The sequence below is a fragment of the Anguilla anguilla genome, chromosome 9 (genome assembly GCF_013347855.1).
Source record: "Anguilla anguilla isolate fAngAng1 chromosome 9, fAngAng1.pri, whole genome shotgun sequence".
In the NCBI taxonomy this organism is placed as follows: Eukaryota; Metazoa; Chordata; class Actinopteri; order Anguilliformes; family Anguillidae; genus Anguilla; species Anguilla anguilla.
Window position 1 is genome coordinate 53,751,918 of NC_049209.1, and position 19,830 is coordinate 53,771,747.

The window sequence follows — 19,830 nt, forward strand, 5'->3', positions numbered from 1 at the left end:
ATAAAGGTAAGTGTATATTTGTGTAAAGGTAAGTGTGTGTTTGTATAAAGGTAAGTGTATATCTGCCCCCAGGTGGCGGGTACCTTGATTGGTGACAGGTGTGAATGGGCTGTGTACCCGTGACCGGTATCCATGGCAGCCAGGTTTCTGTCGCTCGCGTGCAGCAGCTCACCGCTCTTTCCGTGGGCCAGGTGGGTGGGGCTGTGCTCCAGGGGGGGCGTCTCCTCATCTTGGTACCTGTATTTCTATAGGGCGAGAGAAAGAGAGGGGGCGGAGTCAGCATGCAGGCACAGATATTATTTAGGGTGACCCGAAGTGACCCCTCTCCCCCCTGCTAGAAAGCATCTGCTATTCTCCCCCATCTACTGTACCTCTCAGAGCACTGCCCCCCCCCCACCTCCCCACTCCCCACAACCCACACATTGCCACAGAGACAGAGGGAATAAAACACTGAAGATGGGGGGAGATAAAAGGAGGGAAAGAGTAAGAGAGAAAATGAGGCATTCTCTATTATTATGAATAACTGAATTAGTATTCCTACCATTACTCATTCTGTTGTTCTGTTTAATAATGAAACACAAACAACAAAACAATGAATTTCATATGACTGCTGCGAGAACAATATGCTTCGGCAGTTTGTGTGTTACAGTCTGTCACTGACGCACTTAAAAAATGAAAAAAATGAAGTAGAAAATTTGAGAGAATGTGACAGAAAGAAAAGGCAAGTCTGCAGTATCGCATTACACTGAAACAGCAAAACTATCACTGAAGAGCAAGGGAGGGAGAGAGGGATGGAGAGACACGCAGAGGACAGCAAGGAGGAGAGAGAAACAGGTAGAAACAGGACATAAACGGGAAATGAGAGAAGGATGTGGCGGAGAGAGAGGGAGGGAGAACAATGACAAGGGCAGGTGAGGTGAGATCAAAGATGGGTGTGTGTGCTCTTGTGTATGTACACACACACACACACACACACACACACACAAACAAACCAGAAGATTGGGAGGAAAAATATTTGGCAGTTAGTGATGAATAAGGTATTCCCATAACAGGGCTGGCTGAATATAGCTATATGTGGAAGTCAACTGAGGCAGGAACGAGGGATTTAGGAAAACACGTTAGGAAGAAAATCGCGGTCATCTGGCAACCTCCGCAGGGAGCCGTCTCACAGCGCGAGGCTAAAAGCCGCAACGGCTCGTTCCTGGCAGATGCCCGCGCGCGAATCCTAACCGCGGCCAGATAACGGAGGCCGCGGGAACTCAGATCAGAGCTATTTGTTTATTCCCTCTCTCTAGTTCTCTCCTGTTTAATCGCCTTCGTCAAAGCAGTCGGAAAATATTCTCGGCATCGAGAGCTGTCTGTTGGGGTTTCCGTTTCCTACAACAATTTTAACAATATGCCGCGTTTTTTTTAAATCGCTCTTTCAATATATGGCGATTAATCCCCCACCGGAGGCCGATGGACAGCAGGTAGCAGTTTCTGTTCCATCACCAACATTCCTCCCTGAAACGCCATTTAAAAAACAAAAACGTACACATACATCACATTAGGCAGCGAGAATGTCTTATATTAATATTATGTGATATGATATTAAACATATCCTCCTTGTGTGTGACATGGCTAAGGAGGATATGCTCTGCGTTGCCTTGGCAACATTATTATACAGGCATTTGGCCTCTTTTCTTTGCCTTTTGCTGATGACATTAATATTCATGCAGTCAATAGCGTATCATCATCATTATTCTGGGTGGAAGTATTTTTCATCACAATGCTACCCGGTAACCCAACGTCTCTGTAGAGCGGTCCACCAAACAGACCTGTTCATATCGGAGCTACACGCACACGCCTTCACCGCAGTTCAGTGAGGTCACAACACTTGTCCAAGGACAAGCTACAGACACTAGCAAGGGTTCCGCCATGTATACTGCCATTTGAGTTTTACTGGCTAAGAGGACATTCACTCACGCACACACTAACGTTAATGCTAATTCTGAAGCCACAGATCCTACAGACACTAACATTAATGCTAATACTGAAGCCACAGATCCTACAGACACTAATACTAATACTGAAGCCACAGATCCGACAGACACTAACGCTAATGTTAATACTGAAGCCACAGATCCTACAAACACTAACGCTAATGCTAATACTGAAACCACAGATCCGACAGACACTAACGCTAATGCTAATACTGAAGCCACAGATCCTACAGACTAATGCTAATGTTAATAGGACGGAGTGTGGCACAGTGGGTAAGGAACTGCCCTTGTAACCGAAAGGTTGCAGGTTCGATTCCCGGGTAAGGACACTGCCGTTGTACCCTTGAGCAAGGTACTTAACCGGAATTGCTTCAGTATATATCCAGCTGTATAAAATGGATACAATGTAAAATGCTATGTAAAAAGTTGTGTAAGTCGCTCTGGATAAGAGCGTCTGCTAAATGCCTGTAATGTAATGTAATGTAATGTAATGTAATGTAATACTGAAGCCACAGATCCTACAGACTCTAATGCTAATGCTAATACTGAAGCCACAGATCCTACAGACTCTAATGCTATTGCTAATACTGAAGCCACAGATCCTACAGACTCTAATGCTAATGCTAATTCTGAAGCCACAGATCCTACAGACTCTAATGCTAATACTGAAGCCACAGATCCTACAGACTAATGCTAATGTTAATACTGAAGCCACAGATCCTACAGACTCTAATGCTAATGCTAATACTGAAGCCACAGATCCTACAGACTCTAATGCTAATGCTAATTCTGAAGCCACAGATCCTACAGACTAATGCTAATGTTAATACTGAAGCCACAGATCCTACAAACACTAACGCTAATGCTAATACTGAAGCCACAGATCCTACAGACTAATGCTAATGTTAATACTGAAGCCACAGATCCTACAGACTCTAATGCTAATACTGAAGCCACAGATCCTACAGACTCTAATGCGAATGCTAATTCTGAAGCCACAGATCCTACAGACTAATGCTAATGCTAATACTGAAGCCACAGATCCTACAGACTCTAATGCTAATGCTAATACTGAAGCCACAGATCCTACAGACACTAACGCTAAAGCTAATTCTGAAGCCACAGATCCTTTAGCTTGTGTTGTGGTGTGATATTAAAGTTCACCAGGGCCCAACCTGAAGCACAACTCCCTCTCCAGCACTGTTATATCTCTCCAGCACCCAGGAATAACCCCCAGAGCAAGTTTCAGCTCTGGAGTTTGCTGGAGGACTCATCCTGTGCAAAACTCACCATGAAATACTGTCCTTTAATAGGCTATCTGGCCAGTTTAGTGAGCATGGCATATTCAGAGAGCGGGGAAAACAAGTTTCACAGCAGAGAAATCTCCATTTCCTTCTCCATGATATCAGTGTCAAGTTATTTTTTTTGTTCTTTGCAGAGACGACTGACTTTTTTTGTTTCTCATCATGGTCATTGCTGCACTTGCCCAGCAGTTGTTTAAGGAAACACTCGTGATGTTAACGGAACCCAAGCTTTAGTTTCCAGCACCTCGTATGCAGCCGGTAAGACCTCAAACCATGCAAATGCATATTTATCCACATTTATTAAAGTTTTATGAAGTCTAAACATAATTATGGTCTTCCTACAGTCCAGAGACCACACTGCTGGTCATCGGCCTTTTCAGTTCAGCACAGTGATAGATTTCATCATTTTACAAACCGCCTCAACCGCATCAAATGGAACAACGTAGTACCTGAAGCCTGAATTTCTAAGCCTGCACTTCAGCTTTTGTGTGACGAAGGAGGGTTTTAAAAAGACCGAGCGATAACATGACTTGGACATGATGGGCATGATGCTGTGCAATGGATTCTGGGATTTGTAGGAATTGAGAAAGGAAACTATGAAAACCATTTGGTGTGGATAAGCACTGCGGGGTAAGGAACAGCATGTAGCCCTTATGGTGAATGAACTAACACAGTGTGGCTCATGTTTGATCAGTTCCCCAGTATGCTTTTCTGCATTGTGTTCCTTCACAGTCTGAGTGCCATTCATTGGATACCATGCAGAACACCTCAAACATCCACTTCAGCCAGAAATGATAACTCTCTCTCTCACACACTTTCATATCACAATCTCACTCACACTCACACACTCTCTCTCTCTCATACACACATGCAGATAGACAGACACACATAAGCTGATATTAATTAGAAAGAAGCACTGCAGCTAATTTCTGTTCTTTTCCATTCAAACAATTCATTGGCTGTATTCAGTTATGTTAGTTCGCCTGAAAAGAACCGTAACGGTGTTTTTTTATTTATTTTATACGCCGGGTTCGTCTCCTCGCTGTTTTGCCTGCCTCTCTGGCACGCGAGCTCCGTCGGAGCCATCGAGTGCATATGCGGCTCCTCCCGACCCCAGAGGCGTTAAGGGAACGTACACACATTTAGAAAATGAAACCCAGTATCTGGGGACCACGTGGAGAGCCACTATTCAGATAAAGAAACGGTCTCTCGACAGTAAGCCAACAGGAGAGAGTGTGAATAAAAACACAATCGAGTGAAAGGGTGAGAAGACGAAGAACGAGATGCGGCGTACGGTGGCGCACCCCCTCCACCACCCGATTTGGCAAACGCAAAGTCAGCACGCCGGTGGCACAACACAAAAGCGAATTCTATTCCTCGCGCAGGCAAAGTCAGCTCCCTAGGGTGGCACGGCGCGAAAGTGATTTCCATTCCTCGGCGCACATTCACACCTCATTGTAATCTCCCGTCACTGCGCTTCGCTGACGACTTAACGCACGCTCCTACTCATTTCATTCATGGAATCTTTCAATCACTGACAACGTCTCGCACGCTCACACTCCCCGCATCAGCGATAAGCTACTGTAAGTGCACGACAGTTCCCTAGCAGTCTTTCTCGAGGCGGTTGCTCCCCGAAAAATAAAAACAGAAAATGAGAACGAGAGGGGGAGGGGAGGAGGGGGGGACGGTCACCAGGAGACCTGGAATAGCCAGGTCTTGGCTTACCTTGCAGCCGAACACGAGTGACAGGCTCCGGTTACTACAGATGACCTTACACTGACACATCACCGGAGAAAAGCACTTAAAATTCCTTAGCGGTGGAGACATCAGCTCGATACCCATAGACCCGCGGCGAGCTGTCCCCCCGCCAGCGCCACTGAGCTGGAGACAGGGTGTTGGTGATTTCAGCAGCAACGGAGTAAATAAACCAACGATTTTTCTCTGTCCCGTGATCTCAGTGCCCGCGAGTCCAGTCCAACGGCACTTCAGAGCAGTTTATCCCGGGAAATTTCCCTTCAAGTTCTGTTCTCTCGGAATGTGAGTATAAAAATCACAATCAGCCTTTCAGCATATATATCACAATCAGCCTTTTGACACAAATATTTAAGGATCAGCTATATGCAAAGTTTCATCAAAATAATATTTCAGGTTTGCTTCTCTGTAGTTTTGAAATTATACACACATAGGCTACCAACTCTCTCTCTCTATGTCTTTCTCTCCCTCTCTCTCCCTCTCTCAAGCAGTGACAGCAGATGAACCAATGGAACAGGGAAACAACGTTTTTTTTGGACCGTAAAGACTGGTGTGCGCGCGCAGTTTCAGTTAACGGTTGAAATGAAAGGGTAAGTAATAGAGATAAGTTGGGGCGCTAATATTCCCTAACAGCTTCTTATATTCAACTAGTGTCGGGGCACAATATACAAACACAACTAATCAAAATGTTTGATTATAAAAAAGAATACAAAACAGGAACAAGGCTATTAAAAATGGTTTAACATAAACAATACAAAAAGAGAGAGAAATCGTGTGAGAATTTGTTTCCTAAACTTTAAACCTCGTCCCTTTTTTTCAGACGAGAAACAAGCCGAGTTTATCGATTTTTTTTTCTGTTTCACTAACAATAGCCACCTTCTTTCCGAAAACGCAAGCTAATTGCATTGCAAATAAATTGATTTTATGTTACAGCTGATCTCTTTGGGAAATGGTCATTTACTGTGCAAAAGCTGCACAACCAGCGCCCTCTGTCGGACGCTATCACACATGGCCGGCGGGACCTGTCCATGGTTCTTAATCAGAAATGAGATCCCCTGAAAATCTTTACCTGAAGATCTTCGCTGCATTCGGAATATTTGGAATGATAAAGCTGTTTCTGGAAATGAACATTCCCGACAGAAGATTATTAAAACGCCGGATAACTATCGGCCTGTGAACAATTGTAACATGGGCAATGCCACTATTTCTCAGCCAATCACATGAGCAGGTAGAGGGACTTTCATTTACCACAGGGCCATTCAACTTCCGGTTTTAATATCAAACGATCCGCCCACGTTCTTATTATTTTTAATGGCTTTTTTGAATTTGAATAAAATACCGATGCCCATAAATGGGACACTGACGTTCACCTACTCGTTGACGCGGTTTTGTCTGTAGCCTGAAATCTGTAATATTACTGTCGTTTCCAAGAGAGTTCAACGGACAATTTCCGCCCTCTGAGGATGAAACGATTGGCAATACTTTACTCTCCTGTCCTTGGTACAATGCGCAAGGACTCGCAGATTTTCACTGTTGTAGTAGACCTAATTAAATATGAATTCTGTAGTTCACATGGTCTACCGTGGCCTACCGGACACACATGTGCATGAAAACAGAACTTTTAAAAACCGCATTATTTTCCATGTAAAAATCTGATTGAGTAGGATGCGTCACTGGCCAGTATGCGGAAGTGGGAACAGCGGTGAACCAAAAGTTTGGACAGCACGTGGCCGCAGGCGCAGGGCTAACAGGTAGTTTTGGCACGTCCTGAAGTAGCAGCTTGCGTCCACACGGCGGGGCCAGGGAGCTAGGTGACCGCAATATTTGTGTATTCATCTCAGGACCAACTGCGGCGCGAGGCTCCGGTCTGATTGGTGACGTCAGTGTTGAAAGACCACAAACGACCGCGAGAGGGAAGGTACTCTTCCTCCGTCTCTTCCGGCTCGATCTCCTCTGCCACTTTTAGAATATTCGTCACGCGGCTCATGTACCTGCACGGGTTAATGGGTACCGTTAACAAATCTGTCAAACATTCCCTCTTAAATTTCCACCAACACACCGAAAATACCTGCTTGTTTAAAAAAATTGTTCTATTTTAAAGTATAAAGCGCCGATTTGCAATATATCCTTCACGGTTTGAGTTTTTTTCTTCTTGTTCTTTATTTTCGGAGAGGGAGGTGAATTGGGAGGAGCCTGTCGCGGCGGGGCTCCGCAGATTAACAAATCAATTGAGCACACAACAAAGTACCTCTGCTGGGCTCTTTTCGTGATCAATATAATAACTAAAAAAGCCCTGACCTCGCCAGAGAGCCCATGCGGAAGTAATTCTGCACTGAAATCAATTTCACTCGCACAAAAGCACAGCATGTATAATCATAAACAGAAACCCCCATAATTTAGAATATATTCCCAGATAACAGCAGTAAAAATTTCAAGCTCATGACACAACTATAAATTTGTCCATTAAAAATGGCCAGCTGCTTCCTGTGAGAGAGGGGGGATACTTTTTAAAACGGTTCCCGGTCCAGGTTTGCCATCCTGTCCTGGCGAGGGTGTAATTCTTTATAAATCTGAAACAAACTGAATTTAAGAATGCTCTTCCCTTTTCTCTGGGCAACTGCCATGTAAGAATTCTGACCGTGCTCTTGCTCTTTGAAAGTTCAGAGTAAATTAGGACTTCATCATGACTGTGATTGTTTCATTACTTAAGGTTGCAGAAGCCGCAGATTGACCTTGGCAGCAGCTTAAAGGTGGACGAAGCAGCCATAACACTCGAGTGTTCTTTTAAAACCCAGAATCACAGCACTGCAGTCTCACTGAAACCACTCACTTCCTCCAGAAAGTGCCGAAAAACAACCAGAAGCGCAATGGCAGTGTCTGAATCAGAGACCACCACCTGCTTATGATTCGTCAATGTCCCAGAATGCAACTGCATCTGCGTTAGCTCCGTCTGCGTTAGCTCCGTCTGCGCTAGCTGCGTCTGCGCTAGCTGCGTCTGCGCTAGCTCCGTCTGCGCTAGCTCCGTCTGCGTTAGCTGCGTCTGCGCTAGCTGCGTCTGCGTTAGCTCCGTCTGCGTTAGCTCCGTCTGCGTTAGCTGCGTCTGCGCTAGCTCCGTCTGCGTTAGCTGCGTCTGCGCTAGCTCCGTCTGCGTTAGCTGCGTCTGCGCTAGCTCCATCTGCGTTAGCTGCGTCTGCGCTAGCTCCATCTGCGTTAGCTGCGTCTGCGCTAGCTCCATCTGCGTTAGCTGCGTCTGCGCTAGCTGCGTCTGCGCTAGCCGTTTTAAGAATCCCCCTCCTGGCCTGCAGATCTCCCACGGCAGCAGACCGTAGAGTCCCTGTGGTACGCCCACGCCTAAAAACACCCCCGTCCCGCAGCATCACACCACCGCGCTCTGCGGCTACAAACCCTGCACGGCTCCCCCCAAGAGCCGCCGCGTTTCCATGGCAACATCTGCAGGAGGAGGTGGGGAAGGGAATCCCAGCAGCTGGTTGGTCGGTTGGTTCCATGGAAGCACTGCTTCTACCTGCCCATAGGCGCTATACCAACATGAACATCCGCGTGCGCACACACACACGCACGCCCGCCCGCATAAACACATACACACACTCACACACTTATACTCTTGCAAGCAGTCACAGACCCTGACTGAGACATATGGAGATGTGTGTGTGTGTGCGCGTGTGCACATCTGTCTGTCAGCTTTGTATGAACACAGATCCATCGCCTGCTTCAACCTAACCTGCTGCTATAAAAGGGCGGGGCCACTAGGTGGGGTTTGGGATGAAGACCTAATCTCACAGCTACACTACACCAAATCCACATCATGACCACATCCACACGTGTCAAACCCTGAGAAAACTGCACAGGAAAAGGCACAGGCAAACTGAGTACAGGTACACTCTATGTACAAGTGAACTCTACGCACAGGTAAACTATGAACAATCACTCTAAGTCTTATGAACAGTCACTTTTAAGTTGGTTTTATCTGCCTATGAACACAAACCTGAGAAAGAGCACGCTGGTGTGTTCTGCACATTGACCAATGAGAAGCTAGGTACTGTTGCTGGGCAGGGATATATCACCTGTAATGATTTGTCAGTTTGTCTCCCTTTAGAGCTGTGCCAATCAGGTAGAACAGAAGTGACCACCAATCAAAGAAGGCAGGGACACAATAGCCAATCAAAGAACAAGATACTTGTTCAGCAAGGCAGAGATGTTATTGGTTTAGATTAGAGATTTTCCCCAGTTTATCCCCCCCAACTAGTTTAAACTTTGAATTAAACAACAACATAACTATTTTGCAGTGGATTGGCACGCACAGGTGCACACACACGCACACAGGTGCACACAAATACACAACCAGACGCGCGCGCACACATACGCACCACACACTGTCTCTCCCCATCTCTCTTCTCTCACGCTGGCTCAGAATCACCCACCCCACACATACATACACACATACACTGTCTCTGTCTCACACACACACACGTCCTACACCATTCATACATACATAGACATGTGCGCACACACGTTCATGCTACCAAAAATTAGCATTCAACAAATCTCGAAGATCTAAAGCCAACGGATTGCAAACAGAGAGAGAGAGAGGGAGAGAGGGAGGGAGAGAGATAGAATTTCCCTCTGAGAGACGGGTGTTACATACCATGCAGGAGCAAAGGAAAGGGAGTTTAGCACGTCCCTTCATCCGAGAAAGAGAGAGAGAGAGAGAAAAACAGAGAGAGAGGGAGAGGGAGACTTGTGCATGCTCAGGAGGAAGAAAAAAAGAGGGAAAGGTGGATGGCCAGGCTGGGGAGCAGGGAGGAAAATAATAAAGGAGGGAGAGAGAGAGAGAGGGGGAGAGAGAGAGAGAGAGAGAGAGAGTATTTGTGGCAGCCAGTGTTGGCGTTTAACACAGTTGATGTACATGGACAGACAGACTCAAGGCACCAGGCACACTCTCTGCAGTGTTATTCACACACTGTGCCTGTCTCAGCTGGTGAGGAAGAGGATGAGAGACAGAGAGGGAGAGAGAGAGAGAAAGGGAGGAGTGACAGATGGAGGAGACTGAGAGAGAGACAGAAAGTGAGAGAATTTCACTAATGCTTTTTTTATGTGGGATTGCTTTATGTTTTAATTACAATTTGGCGCTGCTGTTTCTGTTTATGCAGAACCGTGTTCCGCCCCCCTCCCTCATCTGTTTCCTGTCTCTGTGAGTCAGATGGGGGGGTATTGTTTCACGCCCCCCCCCCCCCCCCATCCCCAGCAGGTTAAAACACCCCTCAGAGCTTGCTGTGTTAGACCGCCTGTGAAATCCTCCCCCCCTCCCCCTTCAGAACAGGGCTCCCTCGGTAAGCCCCGCCCCTACCGCTGCTCATCCTAAATCCACCATCCCGCCTCAGCCGCTGGGGAGGAACAGAAACACCTGAGGCCACTCCACACATGGGAACGCTTTTTAAATGCATCCCGGCGTTCACACACTGTCGCTGGGAGCCTGAAGTGCTCATCGCAGTTTAATAGTGTAATCAACAACACTTTCCCCTCAGAGCTCTCTCACAAATCCAGGTTTTAATATAAATTGTGCCTCTATTTTTTATAATTAATATGTTCCTGGTTTTTATCAAGTTTAGACTGTCACATTAGAGAGCAGGACACAACCCTGAAATTGTGGACTGAAATCAGCTGGACAGGGTGATCCTGAAATTGTGGACTGGATTGAGTTGGACAGGGTGATCTTGAAATTGTGGACTGGATTGAGTTGGACAGGGTGACCCTGAAATTGTGGACTGGATCGAGTTGGATAGGGTGATCCTGAAACTATGGACTGGATCGAGTTTGACCGGGTGATAATGTAATGCAAAGCATATGGGGCAGTACAGGAGCAGAGGCTGTTCTGATCCGCTCCGAAAACTGTCCCATCCCTGCAAAAACCCAGCTGAGGTCGTTCTCTCCTCCCCCCCCCCCCCCAATCTCATTCACTCCTCTCACCTTGTCCTTTATTTCCAACCCTTCATCCTGAACTCATTTACTCCCTCCCTCATTCTTTCCCTCTCGCTTCATTCATCCCCCTCTCATTTGTTCCATCTCTATTCTATCCACGATACCCCACCATGTTGTCATGGCAACAATCAGGTCCTGATAGCTTGGTTGCTAAGAGACTGACATCACCGGTAAGAGGAACATGAAGATAAAGTCGGGAACAAATAAACACACGGTGTGTGTGTGTGTGTGTGTGTGTGTGTGTGTGTGTGTGTGTGAGTGCCATTTAAAGTAGTTATTTGGCTGGAATGTTTGAAAAACATGAAGATGAAACATGAAAAACATGAAGATTCATAAAGCAATTAGTATACAAGTAATACATATTAATGACAAAAAAGTTACACGTTAGAATACTTCACTCAATATTTAAAACCAAAATAATAATAATAATAATAATGTTCAGATGAGCTGAAGCACCAGTCAGAAGCTCAGCAGAAGCTCTCTGCACAGACAGCATGATTAAGGAGGTGCTGAAGAACAGCTCCCCCCGTCCTCCCCTCCTCCCCCCCTCCTGAGCTGCAGCGGTTGCTGCTGAAACCCGTCAGACTGGAGCTCTGTGGTTTTGCAGTGCAGGGTATCTGGGGCCTGCTGCTGCATTAAGCCTCATCGCTCCCCACCGAGTGACAAGCCTGCGAGGACTGGGCCGCTGCGCCAGCAGTGTTCATGTTCACGCTCAACAAACTCCCCCCGTGCGCGAGCAAGAGTGCATCCACTTAACAAACCAAACAGCTTTAGGCACGCGCCGCCGCCCTTCGTTTGCACGCTCACACGCTCGCGCTCCGCGCGTCGGTTTTAATAAGTCTCTGGCAGCCGCACGCAGGCGGCGGCTGGAGTGGTGCGCGTGAGGGGAGAGCTGTGGGCCGGGTTCACCCCAGGACGCGCCTCCGGGCCGCAGCCCAGGACCGGCGCTCTTCAGCGTTTTGCGTGAATGAGTCAGCGATTCCTTCCCGCCTCTTTCGGTACGACACGGAGGAAAAAAAAAAAAAAAAAAAAAATGAACTAAAAACAAAACAATCCGTGCTCAATGCGGAGGACTTGGGTCTCCAGTGACACATAAAACAGCGGCGCTTGTGCAGACTCTGGTGCTGCCAGAGCAGTACTGTGAGATACAGGCCCTGGCAGTAGTGCTAAAAGGGGGGAGTGAGGAGGGGGGGTGTTTCACTATTGGTGGTACAAGTATTCATAGGAAATTAAAGGATACATGATCACCATAAAGGTAAGGCATCAGAATATCACAGGCACAATAAACGATGTAAGCTTGGAACAGTAACCCAAGCATAAGCTCTGCACCAGGCAGTTAAGAAATAGAAACGATCACCAAAAATTCTCCACAGGACTCAATCAGGGTAACGTGATGTTCGCTACGCCATTGCATTACATTACAGGCATTTAGCAGTCTCACACACACACACACACACACATGCATGCATTACACTCACACACACACACACACACTCACACACACACACACACACACACACACACACACACACGCACACAAACATGCACACACACGCACGCACACACGCACACACATGCACACACACACGCACACACACGCACACACTGTGTCGCTGTGGTGCAGAGGGTAAGGATCTCAGCTACAGGTTGCTAGGTCAGTTCTTAGATGTGGCACATCAATTACATGCCATTTAATCTGAAAGGCTATAGGAAATATCAAGCTGCTTAAATAGAGGCTAGGGGCCAAAGGGTATTGAGCTGTAAAAATAAGTGGTTAAAAACAAGCCTAAATCAGCGAATGAATAAAATGGTCAAGCAAACTGTTGCCTATGGTCCTGAAACACAGAGGGGCCTGTTTGCATAGCTGCCGAGGTTATGAAATGCAGACACCCGTGTGTATTGTGTGCGCGCTGCTGTCCATGGTTCTGAAATGCGTGGGAGCAGGGCAGCTCACTCTGAAGGAAAGCTGCACGGGAGGGAGGGGGAGGGAAGGGACTAGAAAACTAATAGAGGAGTGATCTACACTTTCAAGAATCAAGATTGGTGCAGTGCACTGAATGAATGTACTGGTGCAGTGTGCTGAGTGTCTGTACTGGGGCAGTGTGCTGAGTGTCTGTACTGGTGCATTGTGCCGAGTGTCTGTACTGGTGCATTGTGCTGAGTGTCTGTACTGGTGCATTGTGCCGAGTGTCTGTACTGGGGCAGCGTGCCGAGAGTCTGTACTGGTGCAGTGTGCTGAGTGTCTGTACTGGGGCAGTGTGCTGAGTGTCTGTACTGGTGCAGCGTGCTGCGTGTCTGTACTGGTGTAGTGTGCTGCGTGTCTGTACTGGGGCAGCGTGCCGAGTGTCTGTACTGGTGCAGTGTGCTGCGTGTCTGTACTGGGGCAGCGTGCCGAGTGTCTGTACTGGTGTAGTGTATTGAGAGACTGTACTGGTGCAGTGTGCTGAGTGTCTGTACTGGTGCAGTGTGCTGCGTGTCTGTACTGGTGCAGTGTGCTGCGTGTCTATACTGGTGTAGTGTATTGAGAGACTGTACTGGTGCAGTGTATTGAGAGACTGTACTGGTGCAGTGTATTGAGAGACTGTACTGGTGCAGTGTATTGAGAGACTGTACTGGTGTAGTGTATTGAGAGACTGTACTGGTGTAGTGTATTGAGAGACTGTACTGGTGTAGTGTACTGAGAGTCTGTACTGGTATAGTGTACTGAGAGTCTGTACTGGTGCAGTGTATTGAGAGACTGTACTGGTGCAGCGTGCTGCGTGTCTGTACTGGTGTAGTGTATTGAGAGACTGTACTGGTGCAGCGTGCTGCGTGTCTGTACTGATGTAGTGTATTGAGAGACTGTACTGGTGCAGCGTGCTGCGTGTCTGTACTGATGTAGTGTATTGAGAGACTGTACTGGTGCAGTGTATTGAGAGACTGTACTGGTGTAGTGTACTGAGTGTCTGTACTGATGTAGTGTACTGAGTGTCTGTAGTATCTCAATCAAATGTATCCAGCTTTTCCAAAGCATTACTGCGCTCAGATATGGGCAGGGAAGATGACCGGGTTTACTCAGCCAGTAAGGAGCCCAGGCTGGTTTATGTGGCTGGCACTGCAGCTGTGCAAGGCTGAGGCTGCTCAGATCTGCAGGCACTGCGGCCCTCCAGCACTGCTAGCTCTGATTTACAGACACGACCAGAGAATCTCTCTACACCGGCTGCACTTCTCAGAACTTCCACTAGATGTCAGTGTGTACAACTCCATTCAGCTGAATCCCAGTCTACCATCTCTAGAATGAATTACTCTGCTGCCCCTGTGTCTAACAGCTCTTCAATAAATACTGCTGGTACTCCTGTGTCTAACATCTCCACATATTCTACTACAACCACCAAACAAATACCCATCGAGCCCAGGCAGCCAGTAATCCTGCTGGTTTTTTTTCTTGCCCTCTAATCAAAGACTTATTTAATTCTGGGACACTCTCTGGCCAATCGGTGACATTGGTCAATTAAAACTATTCCAGTTTCTCCACACCAACCGCTATTGCACTTGTTCAGCTGGGAGAATTTATGAAATCAGAGCTGGGGAAACTGCCTAGGTGGACACGGGTTCAAATCCCAGATGTGGCAATGCCATTAGGACCTGGAGCATGGTGCCGAGTATTAAAACCGAAAACTTTGAGTTCCCGAGATCACCCAAAGGCATTTTAATTAAACAAACACAGGCCACAGGGAACACAGGGATTATGCCACAGAGATGAAAGTCAGGAATTCCATCATTTGAAAAGCATTGTGGGTAGCAGAGTTTCCAGTAGCCTGTCGGGTGTCCCCAGATCCCCTCTGCTCTGTACATATAGTACAGGACAGATACGTAAAACGAGCGCATTAACTTCTATTGATTTAGCACAGTGTAACAGCACATTTCTTCATGTTCTGCTTTTATTACATCTGCAGGCACAACCTGCACCATAATATCAACAGGGGAGGGGGGGAGGGTGTGTGAGGGAGAGAGAGAGAGGGGGGGAGAGACAGGTATGAAGAGAGAGTGGAAGAAGAAAAAAGAAAGAACAAGTGAGAAAAGAAGAGAGACTGACTGTCAAAGCACATACAAAACACTTACTGCATGACATATGAAACATCTGTCTTCATCATAATGTTTAATATAAAAATATGGCAGTCATAATGATATTAATATGAATGATTAATCCTTTTTTGAAAAGCATAGGTAAGTTAAAAGGGGATAAATCAACACAAGTGACTGGCCTGGGGAAGGAGCGAGATCTGAATCACTCCCAACTCCGTCTTTCAGCCTCATACTTTACTCTCTCCCTCTCTCTCCCTCTCTCCCACTCCCGCTCCCGCTCCCTCTCCTCCTCCGTCTCCCTCTCTCTGTCTTGCTTCCTCTCCCCCTCTCTCTTTCACCCTCAAACTTCTTTACTCACTCTCTCTTTTTCTCTCTCACTCCCTCTCTCCCTCTCTCACCCTCATACTTTGTTACTCTCTCGCTCTCTTCCTCTCCCTCCCTCTCCCCCTCCGTCTCCCTCTCCCTCTCTCTCTCTCTCTCCCTCTCCGTCTCCCTCTCCCTCTCTCTCTCTCTCTCTCTCTCGTGTCTGAAAGAGCAGACACTCGAGGACATTGAGCCTTTGTGGTCAGCCCCCCCCCCCCCCCCACCCGTCATCTCTGCTTTATCATCAGCAGAAAAGAGAGGGGGTGGAGAGAGAGAGAGAGAGAGAGAGAGAGAGAGCAGCAGACTCATGTCGGGGAGGAGGATGTGAATGAGGGAGTGGGAGAGAGAAACAGAGAGAAAGTGGAAAAGAGAGAAAAACAGAGAGGGGAAAAGAGAGAGAGAAGCAGAGAGAGAGAAACAATGAGAGGGAGAGACAAAGAGAGAGAGAGGGAGAGAGAGAAAGAGTGAGGAGAGATAGAGAGAGTGGGAGAGAGATAGGTAAGAAGACAGAGTGGAAGTGTGTGTCATAGGAAGCAGAAAAAAGAAAGAACAAGTGAATAAAGAAGAGGGGATGGAGATGAGAGGAGTGAAGGAGGGGAGTTTAACATGTCTGTACATCCACACACACACACACACACTAGCAGAAACAATCGACTGACAGGAAGTGAGCTATCACACATCTGCATTACACAGGAAGTAAGAAAGCTGAATGCCACTGCTATAGCAACCCAGACCAGCTGGAGGCGAGGCAGAGAGGAGAGAAGGAGGAGGAGGAGGAAGAGGAGGAGGAGGAGGAGGTTTTTATCTGAACAGAACATCCAGAGTGCTATGGTGACATCATAGGAAAGGAGAAGTGGATTTTCACCTAACCCTAATCCTCTTCATTTACTGCTGCAAGCCAGTACTCCGCCTCAGCACAGTCCAAGAGCAACACAGGAGATATCTATTCTGAAATCAACATACATTTAGACGAGAGAGGAGGGGTTTCCCATCATTCAGGGCAGTGTTACACCAGAAAGAATTACACACCACTTAATACATCACACACACACACACACACACACACACACACTACCAAATACATCACACACAGGTTAAGAGGGGTGTCTGTGTGTTTGACACAGTGTGTGTGCGCACGTTACTGCAGTCTGTGTGTACAGCAATGTTCTGAAGGTCAATATCAACAGGGGAGCGAGAGAGCGAGAGAGAGAGATGGATGGATGAGAGAAAGCCAGTAGAGCAGAAAGAGGGAAGGGGTAGAATGATAGCATTACTGAGGAAGGAAAGAGAGAGCAGAGGAAGAGGGTGGGAGTGAGGGAAGGGGGGATGATGGAGGGGAAGAGAGGATGGAGATGCAAGGGACTGATGACATGTAATAATACTCCAAACAGCTCACAGCTCAAGTAAATCACATAGCTGTTCATCTTCATCATGAATATGCCTCTCCTTTCACCTCAACAACAGCATGAGAGTGTGTGTGTGTGTGTGTGTGTGTGAGAGAGAGAGAGAGAGAGAGAGAGAGAGAGAGAGAGCTGTATTTGGGTGTGTGTGTGTGTGTGAGAGTGTGTAAATAGTGAGTTAACACAGCTTTACTCTGTCACAGCTAGAGATGGTTTACTTATGTCGGGAAAAAAAGCACCTTTCGTAAGTCGCTGGATAAAAACAACTGAAGAATGGCTGAACTGTAAATTTAAAACGGGAATTTATAAATTCCCCTGTTAAAAATATTAATACTGCACTTATGATTCCCCTTACATTTGCAGACACACCAGAAAGAAAATGAGAGAAAAGGGGTGAGGGAGGCAGAGAGGGGGGAAGGAGAGAAAGGGAGGGGGGAGGAAGGAGTGGAATTTGAGAGGGGTGACATCATTGTGTGTGGGGGGGCGGAGTGGGGGGATTATTACAGGAAAGAGGAAGACAGAAGCAATAACATGATGGGGGGCAGTGCGGGGGGGGGGGGGGGGGGGGGGGGGGGCTGAGGGGGGAAGAGAGTGAAGGGGCGGGGGGGGGGGGGGGCTGTGCCTGTTTCTCCTGGTTGTAAATCTATTCCTGGCTTACATGGCAGTACATCACATTTTGCCATTGAGAAGATGCAACTTACACAGCTGGCATTTCTCACAATCCATTCACACATCTGCGCATTTACTGCAGCACCTCAAACAGCCCGAATTACCAGCCCAGCCGGTCCACTCCCTAACCACCGTGCTTCCCTGCGGTCCTGCGTGGGATCGGACCGGGACGGGTCTCTGGGAACAAACTGTTCCAGCATCAGAAAAAATCTTCAGAACTTTTTTATGATGATAAACACAGTATCACGCACACACAATCACGTACATGCACACAGGCATGGAAGCAAGCACACACACACACACACATACACAGGCGCACAGATATACACACACACACACACACACACACGTATACAGAGTACAAACAGTCCTGGGCTTATGAGTCCTGTCATATCCTAATGAAAGTTAAGGAAACCTTGATCGGAACTGAATATCCGTTCATGCTCTTATTTCTGAAAACAACTAAATAGCTTTTTATTTCCACACGGATAAAGACTGTGTTTCAGAGAAAGTGGCGAGTTTCGCCCTTATGAAGGGGCTGCTGGTCTGGCCAAATCTGCCCCTCAGTTTCAGCATGGGGGCATCACACTCAACTCACAGCTTCTCGTGGATTTCAAACAGATCTACAAAAGATTTCCCTAGAAAAGTTCACACATCCATGCATGTACACACACACACACACACACACACTCATACACACACACATACACACACACACACACACACACACTACATTCCCTCACACACAAACATGCACATGCACTCTCTGTATTCCTAATACAGAACTGGACTACATTTCCCATCAGCCACCTGGCAACAATCTCACAGCATTCAGGCAATCAGGTTCCTAATTCACCATAATTCCTTTCATCATGCCCAGCCTGCCCCGCAGCTGTGTTCTGTTCTGCAGCTGCGCAGTCACTGCACTGGAGGTCTGTCCAGCTGCAAGCAGCCGGAGCAGGCGACCACATGGGTGTCCCGTATTTCAGCCCAAAAATGCTCTGCCCTGTACGGGACGCTCCCTCTGTATTATCCCTGCCATCAGGGAATTTGGGGGTGGACCTTAAAAGTTGGGGTGCAAGACCACACTATTCACAAATCCCACAGACAGAAGCGTCTGCATTTTTACCACAGTCTCACCCTCTACATATCTACCCCAGGTCAGAGGTTATTTCCCCAACCCAACATTTCCCCAACCAGGGTCAGCTTCCCAAGACAGCTACCCTACTCCAATTAGTGAGTGTACACTGTGTTATAATCTGTGAGCACATTACATTATAATCTGTGTGTGCAGTACATTATAATTACTGTGTATGTTACGTTATCATCGATGTGTGCACAGTATGTTATGATCAGTGGGTGTACATTACACTATAATCACTGTGTGTACAATATGCTATAATCAGTATGTGTACGTTGTTATAATCAGCGTGTGGACATTACACTATAATCAGTGTGCAGTACATTATAATCTCTAATCCAGAGTGATTTACACAGCCCACATTGTTACACAGAGTCCATCCATAGCGCTGCAAGCCCCATGTCCAGTTCCCTAACCATTGTACCACACTGCTGTGGGAGTGTAACAGACAGCAGCTGGCTCAGGGTCAGTGAACACGGAAACAAAGAGCAAAAGCAACTACAAAACACAGCTCTGTTTGCCCTCCGCATACCCATACACAGCATTCTTATACCATTCCAAAAGCACCCTGGAAATATCGCTGTATTCCTGTAGAAATAATGTGGCCCAATCGGATCGCTCTCAGAGACAGTGATCCAATCAGAGTGCTCAGAGTGACAGCGACCCAATCGGATCGCTCTCAGAGACAGTAATCCAATCAGAGCGCTCAGACAGACAGTGACCCAATCGAATCGCTCTGAGAGACAGTGACCCAGTCAGAGCCTTCTGAGACAGAGACCAAATCACAGAGCTTTGAGAGACATAATTATCACATTATTATTTGTATATACTATTTTATACTTTGCTATGCAAATGTAAAAAATAAACAAATGACTGAAAGAAATAAATTGATTTAAAAACAAAAACAATTTAATTTCTTTCACAGCAGTCCCTCTAGAGGCAGTTACCACAACATGCTACAAAACCAGTTAAATATATAAATAACATTTCTAACTGACTTCACAAATTCTCAGAACTGCAACCAAAAATATGAAGTAGCAACATGACTGTTTGTTCATGCTGTAGAGAGAGAGACAGAGAGGGCGGGGGGAGGGGAGAGAGAGAGAGAGAGTGCTAGGCGTCTGTCTCTATTCTAATCCTTGTCTCAATTGGCTCCA

General features: G+C 46.9%; 1 protein-coding gene across 6 annotated transcripts in view; it reads right to left on the reverse strand.

The window, feature by feature from the left end:
• Positions 1-19,830, reverse strand: part of LOC118236420 (disks large homolog 4) — a 68,147-nt gene that overhangs the window by 43,158 nt on the left and 5,159 nt on the right. For 2 of the 6 annotated variants that reach the window (XR_004767034.1, XR_004767033.1), the window contains exons 1-2: positions 5,012-5,128; positions 84-245 (exon numbers count right to left, since the gene is read on the reverse strand). Coding sequence is in view for 4 of the 6 variants with exons in the window: in XM_035434785.1 (XP_035290676.1) it covers positions 84-245; positions 5,012-5,128 (279 nt within the window). In the remaining 2 variants the exon portion in view is untranslated. Of the gene's footprint in view, positions 1-83; positions 246-5,011; positions 5,503-9,701; positions 9,795-19,830 lie in introns of those variants that run through there. The other 4 variants (XM_035434787.1, XM_035434785.1, XM_035434786.1 and 1 more) reach the window with 4 other exon arrangements.